General features: G+C 45.6%; 1 protein-coding gene across 3 annotated transcripts in view; it reads left to right on the top strand.

Annotated features, from left to right (window-relative positions):
- Nucleotides 1-15,321, top strand: part of elfn2b (extracellular leucine-rich repeat and fibronectin type III domain containing 2b) — a 152,828-nt gene extending 137,507 nt beyond the window's left edge. For all 3 annotated transcript variants that reach the window (XM_072692976.1, XM_072692977.1, XM_072692978.1), the window contains exon 3: nt 3,422-15,321. In XM_072692976.1, the coding sequence (XP_072549077.1) occupies nt 3,706-6,420 (2,715 nt within the window). In that variant the 5' untranslated portion in view covers nt 3,422-3,705 and the 3' untranslated portion in view covers nt 6,421-15,321. The remainder of the gene's footprint in view (nt 1-3,421) is intronic.
- Nucleotides 15,322-16,738: the final 1,417 nt, after the last annotated feature.

Genomic DNA, 16,738 nt, shown 5'->3' with positions numbered 1-16,738 from the left:
GCATAATTCCTCTTTTTTTTTCCTGTGCTAACTTTCTCACCCCCGTCTTTTCCTCAATCTCTTTCAGTCTTCAGAACACAGAAACACTCACTCACACACTCACACACACACACACACACACACACACTTTGGCCTCTCTCATTGGAACGTACCCCTCTCTGTAGCTGAGCCCCAGCTCTAATTAAAGCTTCCTCTGGGCTTCAGAATGTGGAGCACCAAACCAGATCACATCTCTGATGAGCTGAAGACAGGGAGAGAGGGAAATAGAGAGAGAGAGGCGTAAAGAGCCAGCAGCTCCAAATACTGCCAGTCAGAGCTTGAAGTCTTTGGCCAAACCTGACGGTAGATGACTATTCATCGCTCTGTAATATCTGTGGGGTTCAAGTTTGGCATTTAGTCTCCCAGCTTTAACAGATTCTAGCCTTGCTTTGGTCTTTATCCATGCTTTGTTCAGACTCCCTGCTTTTATTACCTTAATCAGTTTGTAATCTTGCACCCCTGGAGCCGCTTGTGTTGTTGTCAGTGAGGTCCACGAGCTCAGCAATTAAACAGAGCGGGGTTTTAAATGTTCTTTAAAGGCATTGATTGATAGATTCACAGGGGAATGCATATTTGGTTTGTTCAAGACATGATCGGTACGTTTGGCAGAGTGTGAAAGCTGCTTCCAAGCCCAGGAGCAGCACAGAGTACTGATCCCTGGTTTCCCCTGTTTGACAGAGGAAGTCCATTTCAGGTTAAGAGACATTTTGGAGGTATTCTGTGGTGAAGGCTGTTTGTGAAAAGTTACAACCAGTCTGTGTGTTATGATAGCTGTCTGTCTTCTAAAGTAGCTAATGCTAACGTTACATTCATGCTTAATGACTAATCCATGCCTCGTTATGGATTAGTCACGCTATTGAACAGAAACCCAGGAAGGGCAGGAGAAACGGTGTCGCTACCCAATTTGCATACCTGACCCGATTCGTGCTGAGCTTGCACCCACATGTCCACTTGTCCTCTAATGTGTCCTTTAGTCCAATAATATGAATCCACTATTAAATTGTGTTCTGTAGTCTTTTAATATTGCCTGCTGAGGTATCCACTACTTCACTAATATGTCCTCTAGTCCACTTATATGTTCCCTAGTCCACTAATGTGTCCCCTAGTCCACTAACATGTCCACTAGTCCACTAATGTGTCCCATAGTCCACTAACATGTCAACTAGTCCACTAATGTGTCCTCTAGTCCACTAATATAGTCAAATAGTATATTCACTAATTCGCAAATATGTACTCTAGTCCACTAACATGTCAACTAGTCCACTAATGTGTCCCCTAGTCAACTGACATGTCCTTTAGTCTAGTAATATATCCACTATTACATTGTATCCTGTAGTCCTTTAATATTGTTAACTAATGTATCCACTACTTCACTATAGTCACATTATATCCCCTAGTCCACTAATGTGTCCCCTAGTCCAGTAATGTGTCCACTAGTCCTCTAATGTATCCTTTAGTCCAGTAATATTTCTACTATTAAATTGTGTCCTGTAGTCCTCTATTATTGTCCACTAATGTATTCACCACTTAACCAACATGTCCTCTAGTCCACTAATGTGTCCTCGAGTCCACTAAAGTTTCCACTACTGCACTAACATGTCCTCTAGTACACTAATGTAGTCCACTAATGTATCCACTAGTTCGCTAATATGTCCTCTACTCCCACTAATATGTTGTTGTAGTCCTTCAGTCAAAATGTAAACAAATGGCTGTAGGTTTTATGGCCCAGTTCCTGAGTTCCATAACTGATCACAGTTACACACACTTATACAGAAAGCAAGATAGTTGATAACGGCCAAGTACGAGTTTGGGAGGCTGCAATGTGGGGTTGCTTGGCGATAGTTCATCAAAAGAATATGCCTCGCAATCTTTGCTGAGTTTGTCTCTGTATGGTGTCCTCACACTTTGTCTTTGCTTCTAAAGTCTTATCACTTTCAGTGCTGCTAAAGATTACAAAAGTAGGTTTGCTTTTTGGTCATCATTTATTCATAGTTTGCACCCTCTCCTTGAAGTGGCTCATAGTAGACCACCTTTGATGGTATCAGAGAATGTTTGCCGCGAGACTGGTTAAGCTTCAGAGTAATCCTAGGCTCTAGACTTTCTTGTTGCATGCAAGAGAGAGAGAGAACGAGAGACAGAGAGACTTTTGTATTTGTGCCATGAGATACTTCAGTGACCTTGGACTTCACAACACTCCTACGTTAGAATGGCTTATTTAGCGGGCTAGCCGCAGAAAACCTGTTTTTAAACTAACAACTGAACTGTTTTAGAGCACCAACTGTAGGCCTACTGTTTAACTGCTGCATTCATTTAGCACAGTTCAGCCTACCTGCAAGAACCGACATTGCTGTCTATTAATGGAAAGCACGACGGGGTCTTGAAGCTTGAGGAGAATTAAAAGAGCTAAGTCTCCAGTGGACTGTGGATAGAGTGATGGATTTGAGACTGTTTAGTCCACGAATGGTTTCCAATTTGTGCCTTGCCCAGCGGATAACGGGACTTGGCACAATACGGGAGGATTTTTAATCCCATGCTCTATGGACATTTCTCCCGGATTCTTTCCTGCATGCAAATCAAACGCAGGATGAACGCGGGCGGGGGCATGTTTGTGTGTGCGGCTCTAAAAATGAACTCTAGCGCAGTTTGGTGATTAATGATGTGTGCCATGTCTGAAAGGCCTTTTGAATTCTAGAGCACAGTGTGAAACATAGGTGGCACAGAAAGATGAATGAGCTTCATTTTGTAGACACCTTGTCTGACTCTCCTGGCAAAAGGCAAAGAGTCAAGGGGATGTACAGCTTAGGAATGATTTGCTCCTTTGGGAAAAGTATCAAATTTCAAATTTTCATCATAATATAGGAAGTACAGTTGTCTGGATTGTATATTTAGACCATTTCTGGGCAGTAAACAGGTGTCATGGAATAGTACACTGATCAGCCATAACATTAGCACCACCGGCCTAATATTGAGTAGGTATCTGGCACCAAGACGTAGGCAGCAGATCCTTTAAGCCCTGTAAGTTGCGAGTTGGGGCCTCCATGGGCATCAATGAGTCTTGGGTCCTTTCTTGGACCACTTTTCGAAGGTACTGACTACTCCATATGAGTTTTTGATGATTGGACCCAATGGTCAAAGTGGCTCAGGTCCTTATGCTTGACCATTTTTCCTGATTCCAACACATCACCTTTAAAAACTAAGCCACTGTAGATGAAGATAATCAGTTACTATTACAGTCACTTCGTCTGCTACTAGTACTAATGTTATGGCTGATAAGGGTATATTTATTCTATATTCTGCTGTATAATTCTCTTTACATGCCTGAACTTGAAAGGGGTGGATAATCTCTATTCATTAACCTTAGCTCTGTTCTTTCCCTCTACAGGAAGACTGTAGCAGCGTCCCTCCAAGTCAGGGTCCAAAGGACCTATGAGGAGACTATGTGGTGGTCCAGCGACAGTCAGTACTCCAGACCTACGGAAAATCAGATAACATGGGGACTCTGTTCGAATCTGTGACAAGGCCACAGCTGTAACTGCACAGTCTCCACATTCTCAGACTATCCCACTTGATCTGACTGCCTACTCCTCTGCACTCTACAGACTCTACCCCGTTCCCTTTCTCCACAATTACCATAACAACCCTTAGCTCTTCCCACTGTCCCCCATCATGAAGAGTAAGTTGTGCATCCTTTCCTCTCCCTGCGGTGCTTTCCTCCACCTTTCTTCTCTTCTCCTGCTATTTTCAGTGCCAGCTCTGGTGAACGGTGACTGCTGGCTCATCGAAGGGGATAAAGGCTATGTATGGCTGGCCATCTGCAGTCAGAACCAGCCACCGTACGAGACGATCCCGCAGCACATCAACAACACCGTGCACGACTTACGTCTCAATGAGAACAAGCTCAAGGCAGTTTTCTTCTCCTCGCTCAGTCGTTTCACCAACCTGACAGACCTGAACCTCACCAAAAACGAGATATCTTACATTGAGGACGGGGCTTTCGCTGGCCAGGCTAACCTGCAGGTGCTGCAGCTGGGATACAACAAGCTGACCAACCTGACTGAAGGCATGTTGCGGGGTTTGGGGCGCATGCAGTGCCTATTCTTGCAGCATAACCTCATTGAGGTCATTGCCACCAATGCTTTCTGGGAGTGCCCAAGCCTCAGCAGTCTGGATCTGTCCTCTAACAAGCTGGCCCGGTTAGATCCATCCACGTTCACGGTGGTGGGACGGCTGATGGTCTGCGAGCTTGCAGGGAACCCATTTCATTGTGGATGCGAGCTATACAGCTTCCTTACCTGGCTGGAAGCCTTCAACAATGTCACACACACTTACGATCGGCTGCAATGTGAGACTCCGCGGGAGCTTTTTGGCTATCCGTTGCTGAGCCCTGTAGGAGGACATGGTCGCAGCGCTCGCAACATCCTCTCTTCCATGTGCCGAGATGGAGTTTTCATTCCAGGGATGACTTCACTGCCGCCAGATTCAGACTCCTCAGGCCTAGGGCCTGATATGTTTGACCGCATTGGGCCATACCATCAGCCCACGACCTCGTCCTCCTCTGAGAATTCTTTTAGCCCCAACATAAAACTTCAGCATGTGTCACTTTCTTCAGCATCCCTGCTGGTGCAGATACCCCGACCCTATAGCAAGATGTATATCCTGGTACAGTACAACAACAGCTATGTTTCTGATGTGATGAATCTGAAGAACAAGAAGGAGTTAATTACTCTCAACAAGCTGAAGTCCAACACCAACTACACCTTTTGTGTGGCCTCAATACGTAACTCTCAGCGCTTCAATCACACATGTATTTGCTTCTCCACTCAAGCTCCGACGCCAGATTACATGCTGTCAACCCCCTCCACTACTACTCATTACATCATGACTATCGTGGGCTGCTTGTTTGGTATGCTGATTGTTCTTGGCCTGGTGTATTACTGTTTGCGGAGGCGTCGAAGGCAGGAAGAGAAAGAAAAATCCATCTGTGTGAAGAAGACCATTCTGGAGATGCGCTATGGACCAGAGGTGGCGGCAGCGGCTGCAAATGATCCGACAGCGGTGCAGAAGCTCCATGAGCAGACCCACCACCAGCACCACCATGGCAAGCTGCCCATGTCCTCATCCTCCAGCTCAGGCTTGCTTGGTCATGGCTCTGCCAACACGAGCTCCTCCCGACTGTCCTCCATCCCTCAAGTGGAGAAGATGGCTACTGCCTTCTCTGAGGCCATGGCAAGCAAGGGCAACTACATGGACATTAGGACTTCAGGAGCGGGAGATGACAGAGGGAGAGATGGAATGATGCAGGCTGTTAGAGCGGAAGACCTCAGGGAAGAAGACGGAAGTGACCTTGTAGATGACTCGGATGACGATGGCCGAGGATCAGCGTCAGAGATCTCCACTATTGCGATGGAAGTTGACAAGGTCAACCAGATCATCAACAACTGCATCGATGCCCTCAAGCTCGACTCTGTAGCTGCTGCCGTGTCCTCTGCGACTACAAGCGTGAATCCCACCTCCCCTCCACCTACCAGCAGCTCTTCCTTAACCCGAGGTCTGATTCCACTCTCGGGTGGCATGACGGATGGCTGCCAGGTGATGCCGTCCCCAAAAATCCCTCCTCCACCTCCTCTTCCCCTAGCAGGTCCCCTCTCTGAAAGGCCAGGGATCACAGGAGGGGGCTTTGTGTCACCTCCTTACCGGCCTCCACCACCAGCTACAGCAGTGAGACCTATCCAGAGACAGATGAGTGCAGATGCAGCTGTCATTGTCAGCTCTTCCAAAAAGCATTGTGGCCCTGCTGGAGGAAAAGCCCGTGTTTACAGCCTGGATGTCCCAGAGCCCAGAAGTCCTGATCCCTGCCAGTATCCGGAAAAGGGAAGTCCAATAGGTTGCGGGGAACCCCTCGAGAGGCTTCCTTTAGTTGGTGGTAATGGTGGTGGCGGCGGTGGGGGCTGTAGCATGGATGGAGGCACTGTAGATGGCATGGGCCTTCAACAGCATCTGGAGGTGCATCCGGACTACCACTGTGCGGAGCACCGTCATTCTGTCCCCGCTCTCTACTACGAGGGCTCCCATGACTCCCCTGCCCAAAGGGCATCTTTCCTCAAACCCCTATCTCGCACCAAGAGGGACGCTGCCTCCTACTCCCAGCTCTCGCCCCGCCACCACAACTACTCTGGGTACTCGTCCAGCCCAGAGTATTCCTCTGAAAGCACCCTGCGAATCTGGGAGCGCTTCCGCCCCTACAGAAAAGGCCCGCGGGAGGAATCCTGCTACATCACAGCTGGAAACGCTCTGCGCAAGAAGGTCCAGTTTGCGAAGGGCGAGGACTTGCATGACATCCTCGACTACTGGAAGGGTGTGTCGGCACAGCAAAAGCTGTAAGCTCTGAGGCAGTGGAGGCTCTAAAGCATGGGCCTTCTGCGCTGCCTGATTAGCTTGATGATCCGCCGTGGAAGAGCAGCCAAGGGGATGGTTGCTGTGTACAAAAGCAAAGTTAAGTTTGTCAGGGTCTGAGGACAAGTTGTTTTGATCGGTCTGTGTACAGGATGAGTCATCAAAGAGCCAGAAAGTGGGAGAGAGGGAGGGAGGGAGAGAGAGAGAGAGAAAGAGAAGGCGAGCAAGAGGGTGAGAGCAAGCATGACAATACATTTAGATCTAATTTTAGGCCCGAAAGCTGAGACCAACTCTCATAATAGTCATGTTCAATGAACATATTCCAGGGGGCATATCATTTGTTATGAAAGAATCGCATTTGCCCAGTATTCATTTGTGTATGCATCGTTTATGTCAATAGCGAGACCTTTGTAGCCCGAGTCCTCATTGAGCCTGAGAGAGGGTGCGCATGTGTACTCCCACACAATTCGCAGGGCACTGCATTCATTTGTGAGCCAGCCGTGAGGAAGAGTGTTTGTGCATATGGGTGTATGCGTTCAAAATGGAGAAATGCGCTGATGTTCCATAAAGCTGTCAAAAGCAGACTTTTCAATCTATACTTGAGAGATCCCACGAGTGGCGACCAGATTTACATTTCAATAGTATTTGTCATCTAAAAACGAAACCAGGAGAAAGGTGGAGGAAATCTGAAAAACAAAGCCGAAGAAACACCCCAGGGAGCTTCAGTACTGTCAGGATCTTTTGCCGGCCGCATGTAGTGTTGAACAGGAGGATCCGCAAAAAAAGGAAGCGTAAAGGAAGCGCAAACCAGGGCAGGTACGAATGTATAGAATGCACAATGTACAGATGCGTATCAGTTCCATATCACAGGCCATCACTGATGTTATCCATATCACTGGTTTCTCCGTCGTTTCCGTTCCCCTGCACCGGCTGGGTTACACCTGGTGCATTTGACAGATTTGCATTTGCAAGGCATTTACAGCGGAATGCAGCGATGATCACATGACAGAGCAATGTGGCCTAGCCTGTGCAGTGCCAGGGTCAGCTACTACACGGTTTTCCAGTTGTTTTCCGGTTTGTCCTTCAAGCCATGAATCAGTTGACCTAGGGGAGTAAGACCGGACCAAGAGGGGAGTGGGTAGAGACCTCGTTATTAATAACTATAGATCTGTGCTCATAAATATTTATACTCATAAAACTACACAGTTTCATCATGTACCTTCAAAGCTATCATTGGTACTAAAAATGACTTCAATTCAATTAACTCTGACGCCTCTATTTTCAGCCGTCACTTAATTAAGGAACGTCCGGTTTGATTAGGTTAACTAATTAGCAGTTAACTATGGCTGGTTCATGCCGTCTGTATGTGTATGGAGATGTGGGGTAAGTGCGGGGGGTGTTAACGGCCCAGGCCTCAAATTTGATTTAAAAGGAACACTCTTGCCGTTGCCCCCAGTACTCTCATTTAACCTACAGCTTCATGGACCAGTCAACCAAAAAATGAGATGATGAGATTAGTGACATCAAGGGAGGGGTATACATACGTTAACAGTTCTACTGAGTTCTTTCATATTATTCTGTAATTGACTATAATTCTTTATCCATTTTCTGTCAATCACTTTGAGTCATTTTACTACTGATTCTGGATGCTCTGCAAGAAAAATGACGTAACTGCTGAAAATGATACGTCGTCAATGAGTGATTATTCATTCTTACCCGCGTCATGATCCCAACAACTAAGGATTAAGGCTATTCTGTTACTCTGTGTGCCAGTGCCTACTCTTTATTATCATTAGGCTCAATTGAGAATTGACTGTATTTTTACTGTTATTTGCTTTGTTTTTGTTTTTTATCCTATTCAATTGTTCTTTCTGTTTCTGCTTATTTTGTTAATCTGCCTCCTTCTGTTCCATTTACCGTCCCACACCCCATCACCATGAATGACGATTCCAGAGCCCTCCAAATATGGGTCAGGTTCCAGGTGTCTGCCTCCAGGCACGTACGCTCTCTTGCTCTCTCCTTCCGGTGTTTAACAGTCCAAGCTATGTGATTAAGGCAGGGATCAGAGCTTGCTCTCAAAAGTGGCGTGTTTACAAATACGGCCGCGGCTTAGGCCGCCGCATTCGAAGGGTTCTCTCCCAGAAAGGACGACGTTGCGAGCGTTGTGGATATGCAGAGCACTGTGTCTGAACCTTAAGAGGAATCTCCACACAATCAGTCACGTTAACAGGAATGCAGAAACAGCCGTCAGAACCATCCATTTCCCATCAGTTGCGCAAAACAGTTGGAGGAACTGCTACCGGAGACTTACTGTGACAAACCCCGCCCCCCTCCCCCAACAAAAAAACAACCGACTTTTCATGTATTATTTGCATTGCTACATTGAAGAAATAACTAGTAACTAAGTAGTTACAGACAGGCCACCAACCAACGGTGACAGCTAGCTCACTTTTATGACAGTAAGGTCTGATGACCTGCTGTATGTTTTTAGATGCTGGTTTATTTTGCGCCTCCCTTCCTTGACGAGAAAATAAAAAAAAATGAACATTCCTGTAAAAATCTGCTGTTAATTCAACTTGGTTTAACAAAAACAAAAGCTAATGAAACAATTTACATGCAATCTTAGGGGGATGTTTCATTCTATGCTAGTCGTTCATAAAAATGTATATTGATTGCTTCTTTCCGTTGTTGATGGGGGAGTAAGACTCTCCGCGGTGCTCTCCTGCTCAAGGCCAAGATCATTCAACTTTTACCTCTTTTATTATGCTCGGGCCAAACAAGCACACTTATTATTACCCTGACAGGTTTTCCAATATCCTTAAATGAAGTCTTCCCCTTGCCTTCTTTTAAATCAGCTTTTCTATTAACCCAGGCTAATGATTCTCTCTCTCTTTCTCTGTCTCTCTGCACTGCTGTAATTTTGTTGTGTCCTTTTTTTTAATATAATTTGCATGCTTGTCATTCTTATTCGCCTCTGGACTTTACATCTCTATTGCATGTCATAGTTTTGACCCGGCCGACCAGTGCGATTGTTGGCATGTGAACATTCTGAGCTGGGCTGTCCTTTAAAAAGCTCTGAAATTTGCGGCTTACGCTGCGGATAATTACCCGATCCGGCCAAATGTCAGCGGTTTATTTACTACACTCTGACAGTAAACAGACTGAACATGATAATTGCCTCTTGGGGACATCTCAACATCTCATCTTTACCAAACAGCATTGACCGCGCTGGATGTCAGAGGTCAAAGGAGCGCCTCCTACAATAACAGCCGGCTTCGGGCCGCATGAATAGCGCTTGCGCTTTCTGCAGATGCTGGCATGTCGTATTTGCCAGCTTATGGTGGCCTGACTTTTCTGTAGGATTGTCTTCAGAGTGGTTGAGGCAGTAGTGTCAGCACTGAGTTGTCCCGAGGACTAAGGCGCTGCCACTATGACCTGAGAATCGCCATCAGCACCCGGAGCCTGAGAGGGCACAATTGGCCTTGCTCTCTTTGAGTGGGTAGGTGGCTTGCTCTCTCTCTCTCTCTCCACATCACTTTAGTAAGATGCTGGCCGGCATGGGCGCCTGCTAGCCGAAGCATCAGAGCTGGGTACCCGGAACATAAATTTATAGGCGAAAGATCCTACAAAACAGAGACAACCTTCAGTGACGTAATAGCCAAAAAACTTGGCCTTCTTCTGATGCAATGCATCCTAAGCTTCAATGATAGGGCCCATTGCAGTCACGTGGAAGCCTAAGAAAAAAATTAGAAAGATTAAGGACCAGTCACAGGCAGGAGGGGGTCTCAGGACAAATGACGGGCTGAGTGGGACCAATCATAATCAAGCGAGAGGGATCAAATCACTGCATTATTTGGGCCAAAAAGACGTCATTTTGTTTAGAAACCAAATGGATTTTGGGATTGTTGATGCACACTGCCAGATTTATGGTCATAGGCTGGTATAGGGATACTTGCTGCACTTTTCATGTAAAATGACAACAGCCTATTGTTATTGCCAGTGATACTTGTGAATGTTAATATGTACTTATTGGGTGATATGTGTACAGTGGCAAGGTAAACATTTCTTTCATATTTTAAAGAAACATTACTCTGTTATTTTTCTTTTTTTTTCTTAAAGGTTTGCAATAAATTGGCCTAAAGGAATCAGGCATCCTGAATTGCCAGATTTTTATAACAGCCCCTTTGGCAAGGATCACAGTTTGTAACCAGCAAGTCTTTTTTTTCTTTCTCGCAAAAGGCTTCTAGTTCTGTGAGGTTCTTGGTTGAACTGCACTTTTTGGATGTCTGCATGTCTGTATATCTACTAGATTCTCACGATATTTAGGTTGAACAACTGTGAGGGTCACGTTAAAACTTTCAGCTTGTGCTTCTTGAGGCAGTCTATTGTGGATTTCAAGGTGTATTCAGGATCATTATCTTGCTGTAGAAGCCATCCTCTTTTTATTGCTCTGCCTTTTTCCAGAATTTGCTGGTATTTAATTGAACTCCTTCTTCCCTCTTCACGTTAAATGCTACTCGTGCCTCTGGCTGCAGCACAATCCCAAATCACAGTTGATCCACCCCCATGCTTAACAGCTGGAGAGGTGTTCCTAAAATACATCAGGCTTGTTTAGATGTTTTGCCTTGAAAATGTTCGATACTGAATTTAGTGGTCGTATAGTCATATAAGCTCCCTTAAACATCTTGAGAGTTTAAGGTGGTAGTAACTTCAGGCTCCTGCAGATGGCGTTACACAGGAATGACCGGGCTATAAATACTTGTAAGACGTGTGGCGAGATTCATAGATTGGGAAGAAGTGGTACAGTGCAGCGAAGGTCTTGTTGGATGTCGGAAAATGGGTCGCAAAGCAGATGCTAATGATTGGCAAAAACGAGTGACTGCATTTGATCGTGCCGAAGACCGCAATGTGAAGGACGTAGCTTCTAGAATCTGCAGCTTATGTGACTACCTTTTTGTCCAGGGAGCTTATTTTCAGGTGCCACTGCTTGGTACACTGTTAAAAGGAAAAGTTCCATTATGGACCTTTGGAGGGTTTTCAAGTTGAAACTGAAACTCTTAAGGGGCTTTGAGGAACCTTCAAGAAAAGATTTTTAGAAGAAAAAGGTTCCTTGAAGGTTTCTCAAAGCACCATAAGAGGTTCATTCACAGTTTTAGACTGAAGAACCTCAGGGATCTTGTACTTTTAACAGTATAGAACAGTGCCCCACTACCCCAGACTCCAGTTAAAATCTCTTCCTCGCCTTTCAGCGATCAGTTTGCTAAGTCCAGGTCTAAAGGGTAGAGTCTCATTTCCTCAGACAGCCATACTTAACTGGCCAGCCATGTCCTTGTCTGCGTGACGCATCCAGACGTTTGATTGTGAGGTGCTTTGGGACAGTTTTATTGACTATTGTTATTGACTTGAAGTTGCTACACTGGACATTTATGGAATATCGAGTTCTACCGTTGCGTTGGAGAAGTTGCTTGTAGGATCCACAGGCAAAGCGGTGTGACATTAATCATTGTCAGCTTTCAGCGATGTTACACAAAGCAGAAAGTGGATTACACTTCCACGGCAGTTTCAACACTTTATAAGCTCCTTATCCTGCGCTCCGTACTAGATCCCTCTTGGAAGGAGATTGGCCCGGAGAGAGCAAAACACATACGATTCACTTCACTTCGAATCTTCTACTAAAATATTTAACTAACGCTCCTTAATGCCTGCTCAATCAGTTTTTCCTCAAAGCACTTATTGATGGCGTTAGAAGCTGAAATGGAAGCTACCTAATATGAAGACCTGGAAGATCCAGGTTCTGCCATCCTTCATCTTTAAAAGGCGTTTAAGGGTTTGGACTTTGATGCAGGACCAAATGTCACGGGCCTTGCTAATGGCCTTACTGCCACCTAATCCCCTGTGTCAGCTGAGGACCATAGCTAGCTTCAGTTATCCATGTTGCTCTTTGAAGCTCTACCTTATGCCACTTTGCCTTTACTTATTTGACCCTGAAGAACATATTTCCATGCATCTTATATCTGGATAATGTCCAGATATTGCTTGTGGACTTTCCGTTTACACCAGGCCGCAGACATCGGATGCCAGAAATTAGATTCTGGGGTCATGTTTACACTTGCCGTTAAAATAAGATCAGTATGTTATCTAAACCTGCTGCGGACAACCTTTCTATGTTCATAATCTGAGGGCACATAAGCTCCGCCTACAACTTTTTTTCAGGTGATTTTTAGCCAATGGCAAAATAAGTTTCACATAACTAGTGTCTGGGTCTGGATTTTGACCACATGCACTTATATTTAGTGGTCAGATGCATCTCCAGTGAGTCTGATCGGGTAATATGCAAATCAGCTTGTGCAGTTATGCAAATCATTGCTCCTCACCTTTCTGGTTCTATTCCAAAGGTAGTTCCTCCCGGAAAAAACAACATTTTGGCACAGTTAGTTAGTTAGTTTGTTTGTTTATTTCCTTACACCTGCAGCCAATGTTTACAAGAAGACGACAGTTGACAATAATTAGCCTCCTGTGCTAGTCATCGCTGACGCACACTATATGTCCAAATGTTTGTGGACACCCCTTCTATAGAATGCATGCAACTGCTTCAGATTGCACCCATTGCTGACACAGGTGTGCAAGTGCACACATATGCTCAGCTTGTCTAGTGTCTGTAGAGAAGTACTGCCAATAGAATAGGACTATCTAGAGCAGATAAACATTCAGGCGTGGGCTAGAGGAATATAAGCCCCCCAGCATTGAGATGTGGAGCAGTGGAACTGTGTTGTCTGGAATGATGGTTGTTGCTCCATCCAGTTCTTCTGGGATGAGTCAGGGAGTTTGGTATGATGAGGTGAGGTGATGATTGATCATCCAACATCCTGACTTCACTAACACTGTTCTTGGCACTGAAGGCAATTAAATCATTACAGCAATGCTCCCCTAGAAGAAAGCCTTCTTCCCTAGACAGTAGAGACAGCTACTCCAACAAAAGCAGGATCAACCCTTTTTTTTTTTTAGAAAAAACAATGAATGAGCAGGTGTCCCAATATTTTCGCCCACACAGTGCAGGGGTGGGCACGGTTTGCTGTTTTCCCTGCTCTAACAGACCTAAAACAAAACTAGGTAATTAGCAGGTGGGGGGGGGGGGGTGACTTTTCCAACTTTCCAATTTTAGTCATTTCCAAAAAGCAGCCAAAGCAGGGGTGGAAAGGTGTCCTAATCATCACCTGCAGACTGTTTGAATGAATCCGCTATCTTAGCACTTCGTGGTGTCAGCACACTTTGTGGCGTCAGCTTTTTTTTTGGCGCCAGCCACAGTTCTCTCTTTCTGTCCTTGTGTCGGCAGGGAGCGCTATATACTTTTAACGAGTGCTGACTAGGTACTAGCTCCTCAAGTGGTTGATACTCTCCATTGTGATGGCAACTGCTACCTGCCTGCTGTTACAGCTTTCACCTGTACACCGGTATAGACAGATATACCGTATATAGATATACTGTATCAACATACTGTGCTGTATGATGCCAGGTGTGACAGACAGAGACAGTAAAAATAGAGAGAGAGATATGATGGACCGAGGGAAAGTGTAGGAGAACCTAGAACTGAGAGAGAGAGAGAGAGAGAGAAAGAGAGAGAGATAACCGAGTCAGAGACAGAACCCGAGAGATAGAAAAGCGATTGATAGAAATAGTAAACTGAGAGAGAACAAAGTGCGAGAGAACCGAGAAAGAGAGAACTAAGAACTGAGATAGAACTGAGAGAGACTAAACAGAGAGAGAGAGAAGAGAGAAAGAGAACCGAGAAAGTGAGAGACACCTGGCAGATAAAGAGAGAACCGAGCAAGAGAGCGAGAACGGAGAACTAAGAGAGAAAAAGGGAGAACCAAGAACTAAGAGAGGGAACAAATAAAAAGAGAAACCCGAGTAAGAGAACCGTTAGCAAGAGAGAGAGAACTGAGAAAGAGAGAACCGAGCACGAGAACCAAGAAAGAGAGAACTGAGAACCAAGAGAGAAAGAGAACCAAGAGAAAGATAGCTGTCAGAAAAGAGAGAACCGAGAAAGAGAGAACTGAGAAAGAGAGGCCTGAGCAAGAAAACCAAGTGAGAGAGAACAGATAAAGAGGGAGACAGAGGGAGAACCGAGTAAGAGACTCAACCGAGAGAGAAAACCAATTGTCAGGATGTGGATCTAACTTTCAGTTCCTACCCACTATATAGGAGAACCAAGAACGGAAAGAGAGAGAAAGACAGAACTGAGACAGAGAGAGAAACAGAGAGAGAAAAAAATGTGAAGGAAAAAGTGAACCGAGAGAGAGAGAGAGAGAGAGAGAACCAAGCAAGAGAGCAAGAAAGTGAGAAAGATCCAAACAAGAGAACTGAGAACCAAGAGAGAACCAAGACAGAGACAGCCGACAGAGAAACAGAGAACTGAGAGAGTGAATAGATAAAGAGAGAAAACTGAATGAGAGAACTGAGAGAGAGAGAGAGAGAGAGAGAGAGAGAGAGAGAGAGAAAACTAAGAACTGAGATAATAAAATAAAGAGAAAAAACCGAGTAAGAGAGAGCCAAGCAAGAGAACTGAAAAAGAGAGAACTGGAAAAGACAGCCCCGAGCAGGAAAACCAAGTGAGAGAGAACAGAGAGAGAACCGAGTGAAAGAGAGAGAACCGATTGTCAGTGTGTGGACTTAACTGTCAGTTCCCACCCACTACATATGAGAAGCAAGAACTGAAAGAGAGAGATAAACAGAACTGAGATAGAGTGAACCGAGAGAGAGAAAACCGAGAAGGAAAGAGTGAACCGAAAGAGAGAGAGAGAGAGAGAGAGAGAGAGAGAGAGAGAGAGAGAGAGACAGAGAGAGAGAGAGAGAGAGAGAGAGAGAGAGAGAGAGAGAGAGAGAGAGAGAACCGAGAAGGAAAGAGTGAACCGAGAGAGAGAAAACCGAGAAGGAAAGTGAACAGAGAGAGAGAGAGAGAACCGAGAAGGAAAGTGAACAGAGAGAGAGAGAGAGAGAGAGAGAGAGAGGGAGAGAGAGAGAGAGAGAACCAAGAAGGAAAGAGTGAACCAAGAGAGAGAGAGAGAGAGAGAGAGAGAGAGAGAGAGAGAGAACCGAGAAGGAAAGAGTGAACCAAGAGAGAGAGAGAGAGAGAGAGAGAGAGAGAGAGAACCAAGAAGGAAAGAGTGAACCGAGAGAGAGAGAGAGAGAACCGAGAGAGAGAACCGATTGTCAGTTCCCACCCACTATATAAGGCTCCTGTGAGACGATGTTACCAGGGTTAGCGCAGACTTTGATGAGGCACATGAAGCGCGACCACATCTCTTTGAACTGCCAATAAAGGAACATCACTGGGCAGCAGGTTCTAACGTGCAGGTGTGAGTAAACAGTAAACAGATAGAGGGGGCGGAGCCACAGACTCAACATCTCACCCAATATTTCAGCTCCAGCTCATTTACTGATGCTTTTGAGGCTCAACTCAGTAGGTGACTCTCTAACAACATCGGCCCAATAGGCAAGACTACTTACTGTGATATGCGGCCTGATAGGTGTTGTTACCATGTGTGAAGAGGACACACACGGCTCTGCCCAATCAAATGACTAAACCCGCGACCCAAACAAAGTGTCTAAGTGTAAACAAGAGAGCTTTTGGTGAACAAGGCTTGGAGCACCTCTGAAAGCCGGATAATTGCAGAATTGCTCCCTCACTCCCTCCGACTCTCGAGGGCCCAGTCTGCCGGGCGGCCATGTTTTCCCTCACTTCAGCGGAGGCTCGTTCCCGTTCTTTTTTTCTCCGTGCTCAGCGTGTCTGCCGGCCTAGCGGACAACTTGGTGGGAAACAGAAGGGACGCGGGCCTAAACGGAATCCTTTAGAGCCTGAGGGAAGGGAGCGGAAAGGGCCAATCAAAGAACAGCACCAGCATTCTGCCCCCGGGCTTTGATAGCCTAATTGAGGCGTAAATCTTTTTTTTATCAGCCTGTGATGGAGATACAGAGCGCTTATGTTGTAAAGTGGAATGAAGAGGCAGCGAGGGTAAGAGAGAGAGAGAGAGAGAGAGAGAGAGAAGAAAACACTTAGGCATGAAGAGCAGAGTGAGAATGGATGTGTGAAAGAAAACACATTAAGTACTCCTTCGAAAGCCCAGAAGATAAAAAGACAAGTGGGTGATCAGGAACTATCTGATACAAAGAAAGGGCGAAAGAGAGAGAGGGGGGGGGGGGGCGGGAGAAAGTGTATAGGGAGAGTCATGAGAAAGTGCTAACAGCAGGAAAACGTGTGAAGAAAAAAACATGCAGGGTCTTGCTTGCTTACTGGTTCTCCAGTTAA

This window comes from Salminus brasiliensis, chromosome 12 (assembly GCF_030463535.1).
Source record: "Salminus brasiliensis chromosome 12, fSalBra1.hap2, whole genome shotgun sequence".
In the NCBI taxonomy this organism is placed as follows: Eukaryota; Metazoa; Chordata; class Actinopteri; order Characiformes; family Bryconidae; genus Salminus; species Salminus brasiliensis.
This window is presented reverse-complemented; position numbering and strand designations above follow the sequence as displayed.